Source organism: Brienomyrus brachyistius, chromosome 11, assembly GCF_023856365.1.
Source record: "Brienomyrus brachyistius isolate T26 chromosome 11, BBRACH_0.4, whole genome shotgun sequence".
Classification (NCBI taxonomy): domain Eukaryota; kingdom Metazoa; phylum Chordata; class Actinopteri; order Osteoglossiformes; family Mormyridae; genus Brienomyrus; species Brienomyrus brachyistius.
In genome coordinates, this window is record NC_064543.1 from 2818942 (window position 1) to 2835959 (window position 17018).

Here is a 17018-nt window from a genome sequence, read left to right on the forward strand (position 1 = left end):
AAACTGGTTTGGCTTTATTTAGTTGCACAGTGATGTACTGAACACCTACTTCTGCAAATGACATTATCAATCATTCAAAATATTTCTTAGGTAAACTGTGCAGTTTTGATGTTGAGAAAAGTTCTAATTGGAACGACAGGCGTCAGAAGACACCTGCTGTACTCTAACAGGAAACGTGTTCTATTTTCCATGCTCTGCAAGCAGAAACAGTCTTTGCAGACACCCACGTCGGAAAATAGCTTCTTTGTCATTTATGAAAAATGCCATCTTTAATGTTCACTTTGTCTCAGTTTAAGAAATTATGCCTCAGAGTGAAACTCCTCATTTATCAAAACAGCATACATTGCACAAGTTCAACAATTTCACTACATTTTTGTTGACTACAATTTAAATCCATCCCTGTAAAGGATTGTAATTCATTGTAATGAAGAACACAAAAAAAATGCCACACCAGCTCATATCATAAACTTTTATTCCACAAACCCGGTTTCTTCGCAAATAAGCCAAGCATTCCTTGTTCTTTTAACCACTTATTCGGGAGAGGAATCTATTAAAGGTCAATTAACTGAAATTAAAAAAATTACAGACATCAAGCTACTGTCTTTGCATATAAAATATAAAAGGGATTTGTTTTTCTATCTAGCTTAGTAATTTACATAATTAAGTTTGAATAATATTGCAATAACAAAAACTGCATGCTGAATGACATTTATTGAGCAATAATGTCAAGTTCGGTTAATATCTCATTAAAGAAAATTAAAACCGCTAAAGATACAGGAGTTACTTGAGCAGTTTTCACTTGTCTCTGCATCTCGCCTCATCTGGTTTTTGAAGAGCCCTGCAGGAGTAATAAAAACGTTAAACAAAGCCTAAGATGCTACTATCCTTTAAAATGTTTCCTTGTTCTTCGAGCGGCCACTCACCTTCAGTCTGAACACGAAAACCGTTATAAAGAGTGAAAACAGTACGCTCTTTGCCAGGAACAGAAGGTATGAAAATTTTGCCATATTGCCATCCACTTTAACCTTACCTGAAAGACCAAACAAAAATACACGATCATGTCACTCTTCCATTTGCGAGATCAATGTCACAAAACACTATGAATATAACAGCTGATGAATGCAATGACTAGCAAGAAATGACAATGACATTTTTCCAAGTGACCAGTGTACATGGAAAGAGTCTGCTACATAAATCAAGTACAATCGCATAATACCGTAACCATTGTACAGTACTGGGTAATCTTACCTGCAGTCTTTACACAATCTGAAAATAGATGGAAATATTGATTAAGAAAAATATTTCAAATGGCACAGTGTCCATACTCTCATTTGCATATCTGTTGCATGTGGTGTTTTGGCTAATCTGACTACTAAACTTGTGCGTGTCTACTTAGTGACCCATGATAGACATTCTGCAGACTCACCTGTGTCCCCTTGGATAGAAGCCCTAAACACTTTAGTATTGTTCCCATTAAAAAAGTTGACGGAACAAGTGAAGCTGTACTTGCTGCTGTACCACAGCTTCAGAGATATTCGCAGTCGGCTAGTGATGCTATAGGTCTGCCCTGACCGCGTTGCAAAATCATCTGATTTTGCCTGGCTCTCCTCCAGCTGGTCGTTTATGTACCATTCGACGGTAACATGGTCAGGGAAAAAATTGGTCACCACACAGACCAAAGTGACCCGATTATGCTGAATCTCCTGTTTGGATGGTGGTAGGATTTTCACTTCGGGGTACGATATGTTGGTTCCACTTTCTGTAGAGGTCAGAAACAACCGAACAATTATTATTAACACATGGTAATTAACAAGCATGGTTTAAGCCAGCCTAACATTTCGGATGTCAAATCGGCTCACCCAGGTTCTTGACTTTGCTTCCATTGCCAAAATAAAGCACATCTGAATAGCACAGTTCAGAACAAAGATGAAAACGACTATCCTTCAATTATACTTAAAATGTCGAGACCCACATTTTAAAACATATTTATATTTCTAGAGAACTACAATATACTCTACAAAACTAAATGGAATACTTTTTTTTTTTTAACTGGGAATATCACATCTAACAGAAGTACATTTTTTCCCCAACCTTCAGTTAGGACTCGTATCCAGCAGCCAACCCAGATTCACATCATTCAGTTTTGCAGCCTTTAACGCCAATTTCTTACCAAGAACGGTCAATCGGGTTCCATTTCCAAAGTACTGTTCAGCATTAGTACACGTTATCTCTCAGCTGAAGCAAAACAAGGTCTAGAGCGCAGTTCCCAGAATGTGCTCTGTTTGCTACGAATTAAAGCAGACCCTAGGTGTAACCCTGTTAATTGTTACCCTGATGACTGAAGGAGTACAAATACCTTCACTGTACAGAGCTCCATGTCCTCCCTTACCTAAAACCGTGAGCTTGGTTCCATTTCCAAAGAAAGCAGGATCATTGTTCACGCTGTTATTGCGCTACATGAAAACTGGCTGCTCACACGCTACGGCAACAGTAGCCTCTCGCTACACAAGTCTATTCATATTCTAGCACAAATTAAGAATGCCAACATTTTTTAGTTACCTAAAACGGTGAGCTTTGTACCTCCGCCAAAGTATGCAGGATAGTTGTTCACGTTGGTTTCAAGCTGGCAGAAAAGGAAATCCTACTTTCTACTTCTAAGCACTCGTTTCCGATAAATAATAGCATTGCAGTCTTACCTTTTATGGTTAGTTTAGTTCCTTTACCAAAGAAAGCCGGCTGAGTGTTGGCACCGCTACCGCACATCATGCTAATACCCGCCCAGCTAATAATTTTTCGTTCTAGGAACGTTTACCGAACGTTACCATATGTGCAAAGTTTTCCCGACATTCCCAAAACGTTAGCCCACTACTACAACTACTACAATTAAGAGTAATATAGAAACAAAAGGGCATGGTAAAGCAGCGGATAGAACTATCGCTTGACCCTCTAAGGTGGGTGATGTGTTTGCAAAATACACAAATAGTACTCTTATAAAGTAACAGTTTTATTATAATACATTGTCCTATATTAATTACGTTGAAAGGATGTTCGTGTGAATGCTATCATGCTACCATTGCCTTTATTAAAATGCAAAAACTGTAAATAACGTTCCATTAACGTTATAGTAGGAACGCTCTCCGCCAACTTTGATAACGTTATTTAATGTTCTGCGGACGGTCCCGGCACAGTTTAGTGCAGTGTGACAGGCTGGCGAAGGGGGGACCGGAGACTACCGGTGACCGGGTGAGGATGGAGCGCAGACCAGGATGCGGGACGCACGAACGGGCAAACGCCTAGCACAATGCAAGCAACTCATCAGAGCAGAACTGCAATTAAACGGCGTGAAATAGATAAACACCATCCACTTACCAAGTACGGTTATTTTGGTACCGTTACCAAAGAAAAGTTGGTCAGTGTTCACTGTACTTCAACATCACTCTAAAACTATCTCACAGACTACAAAATAACGCGGAAATTCGTGCAGGACAGGAGTTAATACAATGTATCAAAACGACACTACTAAACATCTTTATAAGATTTCTTACCCAGAATGAGTGCAGCTCCTGATCCATCGACACTGATCTCTCTTTTGATGCGTATGATGCAAGCCATTTAAATTGAATTTTAGATTGGGTCAGAATAAAATACACGTGGGCTACTTACCTCAGTGAACATGCCGCCGTCATGTAAACAGAGTACCATAAAAAAAGGGATCATTTTTTTCATATATCTTACCTAAAACACTCAGCTTGGTACCATTTCCGAAATAGGCTTCATAAGAAGCACGTTGATCACTCCTATTTAAATTACCCGTAGGCTAGTTTTTGCAATATAACACAAATATTATTAAATGTTGGCAGGTCTTTATTTTCATAAATGCTGTAAATGTTTAAGCTTACCCAGAACAGTAAGTTTGGTTCCATTTCCGAAGAACACCTCGGATGCAGAGGCACCATGGTACATTAAGGGGCCTGTTGGCTGCCATGCTCTCGGTAATAAAGCGGAACTTCACCTCTGTATTATCGGACGAATGGACGCTGTTCTGTTCGGTAAAGAAGAAGCCAGCGTTTGCTTCCCGGCCCAGTTCTTTGGTTTACCCGAGTCAGCAAATTTCTTGCCTTGTGTTTTCATTTCCAGTATTACAAACCCAGCGAGGTTTTTGTACATCCGCTCTATGTAAATGTATCACTGTGCCCCCCCTGTCCCCACGACGTTAAACAGTCATTCAAAAACCACGCAGCGAAATCCACCTGCACAAGCTCACAACCTGGAAGCTCTGAGGCAATGACATTCTATTTATACCCTATCCGTCTGATGCCGGAAATAACACGTAGTAAACGACATATCTGGCGTTGGTGCATTGTCATTGGTGTAACTCGTCTGTTGGAAAATTGGGAAAATGAATAATATTATAATATATACAGAGATGCGGGGTCGGGAGTCTTTTTAGGCAGCAAAGGGCACATATATCACAGTGACCGGATCATCTATATATTTACTGTTGAGAAAATATCCAGTTTCGCGTTAATATTAATAAAGAATCAGAATAAATCCGCATATCAGATAAATACCTTCCAGTCTGTTTCCATCCATTAATTTTCTATACCAGCTTGTCCTATACAAATTTGAAAACGTTGAATTATAGATAAAAAATATGTGCTGAAACTTTTACATAATACTAATTGCGGTAGGGGGCGCCATCTCATAAGCTTAGTCTTCCATTCAGACGCTTAGATTTGCACTCATTCAACGGACTGTTTAATCAACAATGCAAAAATAAAAATAACGTCTTTCTTCTATATTTATGAACCATAGCTGTTTGCTTTAATTAAACGATTTCATTCCCGTGTAGCACGTAAAATATAAATTATTCCTTAGTAGAGTTTTATCAGTTTGATTAACTGGATCACGTGCTATGTGTTTCTGCGAGGTTCTACTCCCACTCCACTTGTAGTTTTCATACAGAGAAACCTGCATGCTTAGGTACTGTGGTGAAGAGGCACAGTAATACACTGCGGTATCTGCAACCTCAACACTGTCAATCGTCAGTGCTGTATGCTCAATGTTTTTCCTGGAGACCGAAAACCTTCCTGGAGTCCCATCGCCCTTCTCTGTTACATCCGCAGATGTAACCGTATAGAAGAGAAATCTTAGCTCTCTGTCTGCCTTCTGCTGGTACCAGTACATGTAAGTATTAGAGCTGCTTTGGGTGCAGCTTATGATCGCTGATTGTCCTGCATGTAATACCAATGTAGTTGGGGTCTGGGAAACATTAACACCCAACTGACTCTCAGCGCCTATGGAAATAGAACATAATAATAATAATTATAATAATAATAATAATAATAATAATTAAACACAACATTAAATAGCTTGAATTTTAACATTTGTAACAGTAATACATCTTGATAATAATTCATAATTCAGATTATACAAATGCAAAATGTATAGTAAATTATATAATATTGTAATATACTAAATACGATACATATACTAAAATTAGTTTCTCCAAATGGCTTTTTAGTTTAAATTATCTATAGTACATACAAGAAATAAGAAGTATCAGGTACTTTAAGAATACAACAAGCTTCATTGTGTAGTACGGGCTGCTGTTGCTCTGTGATATGAACCCAGGGCTTTTCTTCCTCAGCCCTGATCCATGTCATCATTTCCTGCCCTTTTTTTTTTTTTTAAAAAAAAAAAAAAACGTTTGACATTTTTTTTTACTCCCACTCCAATCATTCTTATGTATTTACCGAACCAAAATTTAAAGAAATAAAGTTTTTGTACTAGTGGTTCAAATAAGGTGTACAATTTTGTTTATTGGGAAAGGCGACACCACATTGTCGTTCATGTAATACACACACCCATGAGGCAAAACATTATGACCACATGAAGTGAATAATGTTGACTATCTCATATTAACGGTGCACGTCGAGGTTTGGGATAGATTAAGTTGACATTCAGTACATAGCTGACTGTTGAACGGAGAAGAAATGAACAGAGGTGGAGATCTGAGGTGCTTTGACGGTTATGGCGTAACATGACGGAAGGACGATCCATAGTGCAGTTCACAGATAGAGAGAATTTTATTATAGACATTAACTGAACGCAGAAAGACTTGAAACAAAAAGGACCACGAGGGATCAAATAAAGGCAGGAAGGGAAGAAATAAAACTAACAATGGCTAAATTAAGCACAAGATAAAACCAGAACCAAGTATGGGAATCATGCTGGTACAAACACAATGAAGTGCATACAAAACAGACAATGACACACGGGGGAAGAACAGGAGTGTAAATGCACAGATAATTAGGGCTTCAATGAGGGAATCAACCAAATGCTGGGAACTAGAAGTAACAAGGAACAGGTGAAGGTAATTAATGAGCACTCAGACTGGGACCATAGGTCAAACTGGTGATGGCCACATGAAGCTTCATGAACCATTTGCTGTATTTTCTGATCCAACTAGTTAGTGCTACTGGTTCAGAAAAAGGTTCACATCATGCCCCAAAGCAAACCAAGAGCACCATGTACTGAGGTAAAAAAAAAATACGGCACGAGTATGTTTATGAAGCTTCATTTGACCATCACTAGGTGAAATGGAACATATCTGCAAAACTAGACACAGGCATTTATATTTGGTAACTCCAATTAGCCTCAACATGTTTTTGGACAGGGAGGGAGAGAAACTAGAGTTCTTAAAGGACATATCATGACAACACAGAGGAAACATGCAAACTCCACAGACATGGAACCCAGGTGGAGACTTGGACGATAGTCCATGCGTTGTGCGGTAACAGTGCTAAGCAATGCACCCACCCCAGCTTAATGGCAATTAACGGGAATTAAATCCTTTGATCCACCTGTATAGAGAGCAAGATGTGACAAAGCAAAAGGAGAGTTTCCCCTAAGGATTAATAACATATCTCTAAATGTCTAACATGTCAGACACTACTTTCTATCAGTTTTTGGAGGTGAATAAGAAGACTGCATATCACTGTGCTTACTAGCTGCACAGAAATACACAGCTGCATCTTCTGCTCTCAGTGTTCTGATTGTGAAAGAGCCTGAGAGTGTTTCAGGTTTTTCTATAGCATATTTTTCTTTTTTGAAGTCTGATTCAAATGTTGGTTGTCCATTTGTGAAAATGTAAGCTATTAACTCCAATCCTTGTCCCAGGTGCTGCCGGTACCAGTACATATAGTCTAGGTTGTTGTTACTGTGAGAACAGTTAATTTGAAGAGAGCCTTCCTTAAATTCAATATGTTCTCGAGGTAGCTGGGTCACAGCTGTGCTTCTTCCCGATCCTGGAGGACATAACATAATGGTTATTTTTTAAATTTGCGCATTTTGTTACATTTTGTATGTATTATTTATATCGGATGGAGTAGCTACGCACTTATGCAGGCTATATACAGAAACAGATGAAAGAGATGTTTCATATCCATCCCCTGTTGTGTTGTTGTTTCAGCTCAGACGTTGAACGTTTGAGGCGCATTCGGCATGTTGGTTTTTTTATCACTGAAGTGTCACAGGAAACCGCAGTTCATTACCATAGTTCATTACCACAGTGATACGTGTAACAATTGACATTGTCGCCTCCTGCTGGTCAGCTATATAAAAAAATAAAAGGATATCATTTGAGATTCCAGCCAATCTAGTTTTCTTTCCTCCAGTTGTGGTACAATGTAGTGTATATAGTGACTGTAACTGCACCATTATGTCCTTTACCTAGAACCTTTTATTCTGACCCAAGCTAAAAGTCCATTATGTCCTTTACCTAGAACCTTTTATTCTGACCCAAGCTAAAAGTCCATTATGTCCTTTACCTAGAAACAAAGCTGAACCTAACCTTGGTCCTGTGCAGAGGAACCCGTACTTCATACTCATTAACCCTTTCTGTTTAACACTGTTAATAATTCTTTTCATGAATAAATTGAAAACAAGGGAACTGAAGATAAAAAATACATCATAAATGATTTAATTCGGGTCTTCGGTCAAAACTTGCAGGAAGTTGCTGACAAAACGCTTGCACTGCTCCACCACCAGGCAAGATCCACCAAGCACACTGAGTCAGCTTTTGAAAACGAGGAGGCAGCATGTGATTGTGTTTAGTAGCTACACAGAAATACAAACCTCCATTTTCTGCTGTTAATGCGTGGATCCTGAAAGAGCCTGATAGCATTTCAGTCTTTTCTATAATGCATCTTGCATAATCGTTTTTGAAGTCTGATTCAAATTCTGGTTTGTCTTTTGTGAATATGTAAGCTATTAACTCTAGACCTTGTCCTTAGTGCTGAGGGTAGTGTTACATGTAGTTGAGATCATTGTTACAGTAGGACCAGAAAACCTCACAAGACGAACTCCAAGTGGGAGACAAAATCTGGTACTATAGTTTCAGGCAACCAATATCAACACAAAGACTCTCCAGGAAGCTTCTACCACGCTAGTCAGGACCATATGATATCATGGACAAACTGTCACCTGTGGCTTATCGAATCAGAACCAACAGATACACCCAAGAAACATACCTCCAGTGTTTTCATCGGAATCAAATCAAGAAGTACCAAGCCCAGAGAAAGCCTGAAACAGCCACCAACCTCTGGACAGCGCTCCAGACGAAGCCAGCAGCTTGGAATAAGCCACATTCCAACCAAAAAGGAGGACAACTTTTCCAACTGAAATCTCACCAAAACCCCCGAGGGAAGAACAAAGAGAAAGGGAAGGAAAGAAGGTCACAGATAGGGTAGACCAAGGTGGTGAGCTTGACTACTGATATCTGGGTGATCTTGAGGTTTTGATAACTTCTCATTTTATTTGGTTGTGGTTTTTGCTAAGGACCTGGGGTGGCTCACGCGTGCCCGGGAAATTACTGAAGAGGATCCGGTTCTGCACTTTTCTTTGTCCTATTTGTTTCTTTACAATTGCTCTCTGGCGGAGAATTGTTGCCCACTCGCTACCAAACCAATTGCCCACGCTACCGATCGTTTACATTACCTTGTGACGCAGCTCGCTGGACCAGCCTTCAAACCCAGGTTATTGAGCGATACTGGTTATTAATGAATCCCATTTAAGTCTCCCATTAACAGACTCACGGGGATTCACAATTGAGTTTGGAGAAGCCGATCATTCGGCATAACAATTGGTTAATAATCAGCATTAAATAATAATTAAGTTAATTAATTTCAAAACATATTGGTGGAGATATTAAAATTTACCTGAGCTAATAATTCCTACACCCCCCACCCCCACCCGGTCTGCTTCCACACTTGTCGCTCCTTATACAGAAGCTCCACTGGCTGCTTACACAGATAAGCCTCTTAGTCAAACCCTTTCCTCACTGTAAGAAATGCAGCTGTCATTCCCCTCAAAATTTAAAAATAACATGTTTGTCGTTCTTTCTGACGGAGTATCTCTGATATTGAGTTGTGGGGCAGCACGGTGGTTAACATTGTCACTTTACACCTCTGGTACCAGGGTTCGAGTCTCCGCCATGGTTCCATGTATGTGGAGTTTGCATGTTCTCCCCAAGTCGTTGTGGGGTTTCCTCTAGGAACTCCAGTCCCACCCTCCCACAGTCCAGGAACACGCTGAGGTTAATTGAAGTTACCAGATTGTGAGCGTGCCCTGTGATGGGTTAGTGCCCCATCCTGGGATGTTTGCTGTCTTCCCCCCATAGACTTTCAGACCCGCCCCCCCGTGCAGTTACTGAAGATGAATGGATCCAGCTGTGGTCAAGCTGCATGTAGCCTGTCTCATGGGTGGGCAGGGGGGGTGGTCAGTGTTACAACAGACTCATCGCTTTCTATCAAGCATCCCTGCAACCTCTGGTGTCACATTATGACAACCAAACTGAAAATACTACTGGAAGAAAAACCGGTGTCTGTTTCTGATGCATATGATGACAAGCGAGCAGATCTCAAGGTGAAGACTTAATGAGTATCGGTGACGGTGCTTCCAGAAGGTCATGAAAATACAAACCATATTCAGCTGATTAAAAACGGATAATATGCATCCTTATAAATGGAAGCTTTGACTGAAAGAGATACTTCCTGCTGCATTTATCTGAAGGGTTGCTCAAAAATGAGTGAAACTGCCTTTATACAATTTTATTACAAGACTGGGTGCGTTTTACAGCTAACAAAACAGTCTGGAACAAAACATTGATTTTCTTTTTTAATGGTAACTGAGAGTCATGAAAAATCTACAGCACCGATACATCCCAAGGATATAATGGGCATCCGATAGTCATTATTGCATCAAAATCTAATAAAAGCTGCTGTATGGTCAAACTTTTTCCAAGATTATTAAAGTCTAATCAGCTTAGATTAAAGCAAAAGATGTGTAACTGGCGGCTGTGAGTTTGGCAATAGGGAGTCCGCATTGCATAGGTCACGCTCAGGTGTCCATGGAAATCTCCATTGTAAAGGCGCGACTTTTCAGTTAGAAGGCCTGGATTTCATCTGTAAATGGAAAGAACCGGTATGAAACAAAAACTAAGGTAACATTCAGGTCATTTATGTTCATTTATACCACTAAACATATAATAAACATTAACTAACCATTCACAAACCTCAATAAGACATTCATAAGCCTGTAGTTAAGAGCTAACTAATCTAATACTAATTTGCGAAACATTAATAAACATTTATAAGTGAATGAAGGGGGGAAATAACAAACAAATCATTACTAAATGATTAATACACCTGTACTTAATGATGAACAAATTCTTTACAAATTCTTAATCATTTATTAGTAATGCGGTATGGTGGTGCAGTAGTTAGCACTGTTGCCTCACACCTCTGGGACCCAGGTTCGAGTCTCTGCCTGGGTTACATGTGTGTGGAGTTTGCATGTTCTCTCCATGTTGTCGTGGGGTTTCCTCCGGGTACTCCGGTTTCAAAATGCAGTCAAAGCATCTTTATTGCTTATACTGACCATTGTAATACATTATGAAGGTATCAATAGCGAATTATAGAAAAGAACTTCAATGGAGCTTACGAAGTATTACAATTAATGCTATAATGCCTTATGACTGGCAATAGATGATGCTGTAATGCTTTATTGATTCTTATACCGAACATTAAAATTGTCACGCCCAGCTCGTACGATCCTCCTGTGTGCCACGCCCCCATGATTATCCACGTGTGCTTCCCTGATCTTACCCAGCTGTGTCTAGTTATTTTGCTCCGTCTTGTGTATTTCAGTCCGCGTCTTGCCCTGGTTCCCGGTCTGTCACTGATGTTAGTCTGCGTGAGATGTTTCCTGCTCCCCGTGTTCCCAATAAATCCCCGTTTGCCCGACGTTGCCTGCCTCCTGCCTGCTTACCTGCTCGTCCGCCTTACCCGTGTTCAACGGATCGTGACAATAATGCATTATGAATCTATCTATAACACATTATACCTGACAGTGTTCAAGTGATCATTTCCTGTTTTAATAATTTACAAATGTTTAAGGTTTTGCAAATGATTTGTTAGTCCTTAACTACATGCTTATTTTATATTTCTATAAAAGATGCTTAGTCTATGTGAACGCAAATCTGCTGAGGCTACGACTCTGTTCTCAAAACTCAAAAAGTTCATCAGAGGTGGAGACTTCCAGTCCACAGGGTACAAATCCAGACTAAGATTTTGTTTCAACCAACCAGTAGTATAAGAAGTCACATTCACAGAGCACTCAACTGGTTGGTTAAAACAAAATCTTAGTCTAGATTTGTACTCTCTGGACCTAAAATATCCACCTCTGAAGTTCATATGCAAAATAAGCCTACTATTTCACTAAAGCTTCTGAAAAGTCTGTTCAATACAGTACTGTATTCAAAACCAAATACACAAAAAGACATTTTGCAAGCAAATCCAAACACAAGTGGACACATAGACCGATTCACCCTACGCCATTTCCACACTAATGAATTTACAGCACCACTGGGTTAGGAATAAGGCTGGATGCGATAAACCACCTATAACATTATATAACACAGACCTGCTCAAAGAAAAGAGGCGGAAAGCATCAAGGGAAATAACTTTCAGAGTGAAAGAACCAAACTGGGCAGGGAATATTGCCCCTCCCCCTGCTTCCCGGGGGCCATAGATATGGGGGCTGAACTCATATACCTGATATCAGTGTTATGCTGAGAAAAGTTCTGTTGGGCTAAAGAGACGGGAATATGGAGGCTCATGGACTCAGTTCTTAATTAGACTGGCCCACTGGAGTGTCCCGAGGCCCCAGGTGACACAGGGTATTTATGTGCCGGCCTCACCTTCTTGCGTGATGCAGCAAGGAACACCTTCCTGCTCACTGATGGATGTCACAAATCAAACCCAGCTACATCAAGGAGAACTGCATCTAAGTGAGACCTTGTGTATAGTTCACATAGTGTCTGAAAAACAAAATGGCATGGAACCTCTGTAAGTTAACAGTGAAGGACATTAAAATGCTGAATTCCTCAACCAGCCTGATAAATTTCTGCTCAAAGCACTGAGAGTTCTCGCACTGTGCCTATGCTAAAACGTGATTGGTTCAACATACAATTAAGTAAACTAAATTAGTACATCGTCACTTATCACTTATAATCAATAAACTTAGTACTTACATTCGTCAGTGACGCATACATAAAAACCAGTGACTGTATTTACTGCCAGGAACAACTAAACTAACTACACATAAACTGCAGCTCGCCGACGTGCTGCCTACTCCTTCAGGCTCTCCCGCGCGCTCTCGTCACGCGTTCACCCACAGTCCTTTGCACGCAGCAGTGTTCCTTAAAGCTACAAGAGCCTTTCTAACACGCGGTCTCTTGTTTCCAGAGCTGTATATAAAATATGTATACATAATAAATGTATATAAAATGTGTATCGTATATGGAGTGTATAAAGTAGGGATTAGCATTATACTACTGTAATCCTCTACGCTCATTTTCTCAGCAGTGCGTTTAGTCATGCCGTACTCTGTGACATATTACAGAAATACTGGAAGTTCCATACATTCTACTTGGCTTTATTCCTCTGTTCCTGGCACGTCCAAACTGCAGTGACCTCTGCCTGCTATCCTAATGAAATGAATTTTAAAGGGATGCTAGTCTTTTCCCCGAAGCTGCAGCGATTATAGACAACTGCATGTTTCATATCACCTCATCCATCACTCGCCGAAAACATGCACATTTGTAATTCCATCACCGCCCTGATGAAATTACCAAGAGACATTTTAGTTTTGCCACCTGTATGAATTACAGCTTCATTCTGTCTTCTGGGGGGTTCATTTAACAGAGCATCTCAAGCGAATTCAGGGACCCTGGTAAAATTGTACTTTGACAGAGTTACATTTGAGTTTAATAAAAAGACCGCTTGCCAGCAATATCACCATCTTTTTGCCACAGAAATCACATTCAGCAAGGCAGTGCTGCCTTTCTCCTTGGGTTACATCGTAGTGCTAGAAAAATCGCACCTTTTAGCTCTATATCGTCCTGCTGCTCATTTCGTACCCATTTCAGAATTATTAAAACATAAGAACACAAGTTTATGACCTTCTCCGTACTATAGGAGTTAGGCAATGCAGCCCCACAACACATGGAGAGGAACAAACGCACATCCTGCAATAAGCTCTGTGATCAGCTGGGGTTTAAATGGTATAGAGTGTCAGGTGGAGCCAACTGTTAGTCCAACTGGGAAGGAAGGCAGTTTGGATCCAGGCTGTGCATTCTGCCAAATAGAACAGGCGGAGATTGGAAAATCGACTGGGATCATTTCAGCCGGATTCGAGAGTCAGATACCTGTGAATAACAGGAGGTGGAGTAAAGTGAAGATGGGATTCAGAGGGACCTACCATTTGCACCTGAACAGTGCAGCATTTAACCTACTCCTTAGGGTTCAACTGAAATTCTCTCCTTGCCTGCCCCCTCTTACTGTCCATGATACACAAGCACATATGTAGAAAAACGTCAGCTTGGAAGCCAAGGCTGGACTTAACCTACTCCTTAGGGTTCAACTGGAAACTGCCCCATGGCCGAGCGGTCTAAAGCCTCCCACGCAGCGTAAATGGCTTTTCAAAGTAAGGTGTATTCTGTTCTCCGAAGTAAGGCGTGGGTTCGAATCCAACTTCCGACCAAAGTTCTTCAATCGCTACGGCAGAATTTGAGCAACTGCTTGGCTTTAATTGCTTTGTTTTATTTTTTGCGTTTCAGGCAAAACTACATAACACTTAAAGACACTTCCGGCATGTAAATGGAGAACGAAATTATAGTTATACCGAATCTCCTACACACAATACCAAGGTTACCAACTTTGCTCAGCTGACCGGAGTGAGACGTTCAATTCCCGTAAGATTTCTTTGCGCCAGCCTGAGAGTCTGACAAACACGTCACACCAGATGCATGAGAGATGGAAACCTGGGATATTCAGTCGAATCAGATCAAATATGATGCTAAGTTAGTACTAAGTTAAAATATGTTCCGGACTTGTAACATGCACCCATGATTTGGAACAGTCAGCAGGCTGTCTCTGGCCACGCCCCCTACACTCGGTCCGGCCCCTGGCTTTTCCTGAATTCTGATTTCTTTACATAAACATTGACTTCATTGATATTGTTATAGATTTATCGACAGACCATCATACGTTTTAGACGTTATAATAACAACACTCTATTGATCCCCAAAGAGAGAGAGATATTCTCTCCTTGCCTGCCCCCTCTTACTGTCCATGATACACGAGCACATATGTAGAAAAACGTCAGCTTGGAAGCCAAGGCTGGACTTAACCTACTCCTTAGGGTTCAACTGGAAACTGCCCCATGGCCGAGCGGTCTAAAGCCTCCTGCGCAGCGAAAATGGCCTTTCAAAGTAAGGGGTATTCTGTTCTCCGAAGTAAGGCGTGGGTTCGAATCCAACTTCCGACAAAAGTTCTTCAATCGCTACAGCAGAATTTGAGCAACTATCTGGTTTTAATTGCTTTGTTTTATTTTTGCGTTTCAGGCAAAACTACATAACACTTAAAGACACTACGGGCATGTAAATGGAGAACGAAATTATAGTTATACCGAATCTCCTACACACAATACCAACGTTACCAACTTTGCTCAGCTGACCGGAGTGAGACGTTCAATTCCCGTAAGATTTCTTTGCGCCAGCCTGAGAGTCTGACAAACACGTCACACCAGATGCATGAGAGATGGAAACCTGGGATATTCAGTCGAATCAGATCAAATATGATGCTAAGTTAGTACTAAGTTAAAATATGTTCCGGACTTGTAACATGCACCCATGATTTGGAACAGTCAGCAGGCTGTCTCTGGCCACGCCCCCTACACTCCGGTCCGGCCCCTGGCTTTTCCTGAATTCTGATTTCTTTACATAAACATTGACTTCATTGATATTGTTATAGATTTATCGACAGACCATCATACGTTTTAGACGTTATAATAACAACACTCTATTGATCCCCAAAGAGAGAGAGATATTCTCTCCTTGCCTGCCCCCTCTTACTGTCCATGATACACGAGCACATATGTAGAAAAACGTCAGCTTGGAAGCCAAGGCTGGACTTAACCTACTCCTTAGGGTTCAACTGGAAACTGCCCCATGGCCGAGCGGTCTAAAGCCTCCTGCGTAGCGAAAATGGCCTTTCAAAGTAAGGGGTATTCTGTTCTCCGAAGTAAGGCGTGGGTTCGAATCCAACTTCCGACAAAAGTTCTTCAATCGCTACAGCAGAATTTGAGCAACTATCTGGCTTTAATTGCTTTGTTTTATTTTTGCGTTTCAGGCAAAACTACATAACACTTAAAGACACTACGGGCATGTAAATGGAGAACGAAATTATAGTTATACCGAATCTCCTACACACAATACCAAGGTTACCAACTTTGCTCAGCTGACCGGAGTGAGACGTTCAATTCCCGTAAGATTTCTTTGCGCCAGCCTGAGAGTCTGACAAACACGTCACACCAGATGCGTGAGAGATGGAAACCTGGGATATTCAGTCGAATCAGATCAAATATGATGCTAAGTTAGTACTAAGTTAAAATATGTTCCGGACTTGTAACATGCACCCATGATTTGGAACAGTCAGCAGGCTGTCTCTGGCCACGCCCCCTACACTCCGGTCCGGCCCCTGGCTTTTCCTGAATTCTGATTTCTTTACATAAACATTGACTTCATTGATATTGTTATAGATTTATCGACAGACCATCATACGTTTTAGACGTTATAATAACAACACTCTATTGATCCCCAAAGAGAGAGAGATATTCTCTCCTTGCCTGCCCCCTCTTACTGTCCATGATACACGAGCACATATGTAGAAAAACGTCAGCTTGGAAGCCAAGGCTGGACTTAACCTACTCCTTAGGGTTCAACTGGAAACTGCCCCATGGCCGAGCGGTCTAAAGCCTCCTGCGTAGCGAAAATGGCCTTTCAAAGTAAGGGGTATTCTGTTCTCCGAAGTAAGGCGTGGGTTCGAATCCAACTTCCGACAAAAGTTCTTCAATCGCTACAGCAGAATTTGAGCAACTATCTGGCTTTAATTGCTTTGTTTTATTTTTGCGTTTCAGGCAAAACTACATAACACTTAAAGACACTACGGGCATGTAAATGGAGAACGAAATTATAGTTATACCGAATCTCCTACACACAATACCAAGGTTACCAACTTTGCTCAGCTGACCGGAGTGAGACGTTCAATTCCCGTAAGATTTCTTTGCGCCAGCCTGAGAGTCTGACAAACACGTCACACCAGATGCATGAGAGATGGAAACCTGGGATATTCAGTCGAATCAGATCAAATATGATGCTAAGTTAGTACTAAGTTAAAATATGTTCCGGACTTGTAACATGCACCCATGATTTGGAACAGTCAGCAGGCTGTCTCTGGCCACGCCCCCTACACTCCGGTCCGGCCCCTGGCTTTTCCTGAATTCTGATTTCTTTACATAAACATTGACTTCATTGATATTGTTATAGATTTATCGACAGACCATCATACGTTTTAGACGTTATAATAACAACACTCTATTGATCCCCAAAGAGA

General features: G+C 40.8%; 1 long non-coding RNA gene and 1 gene segment (V, D, J or C); both read right to left on the reverse strand.

The window, feature by feature from the left end:
* Window positions 1–455: 455 nt before the first annotated feature.
* LOC125751525 (T cell receptor beta chain MC.7.G5-like) lies at window positions 456–4281 on the reverse strand. The segment is given in 5 exon segments: window positions 456–838; window positions 924–1030; window positions 1249–1266; window positions 1427–1759; window positions 3900–4281. Coding segments are annotated over 5 exon segments (543 nt in total).
* Window positions 4282–10105: 5824 nt separating this feature from the next.
* Window positions 10106–17018, reverse strand: part of LOC125751526 (uncharacterized) — a 36019-nt gene continuing 29106 nt past the window's right edge. For 4 of the 5 annotated variants that reach the window (XR_007400656.1, XR_007400655.1, XR_007400654.1 and 1 more), the window contains 2 exons: window positions 12263–12382; window positions 10106–10466 (listed from right to left, as the gene is read on the reverse strand). This is a non-coding gene — a long non-coding RNA (uncharacterized LOC125751526). Of the gene's footprint in view, window positions 10467–12262; window positions 12383–12595; window positions 12732–17018 lie in introns of those variants that run through there. The other variant, XR_007400652.1, reaches the window with a different exon arrangement.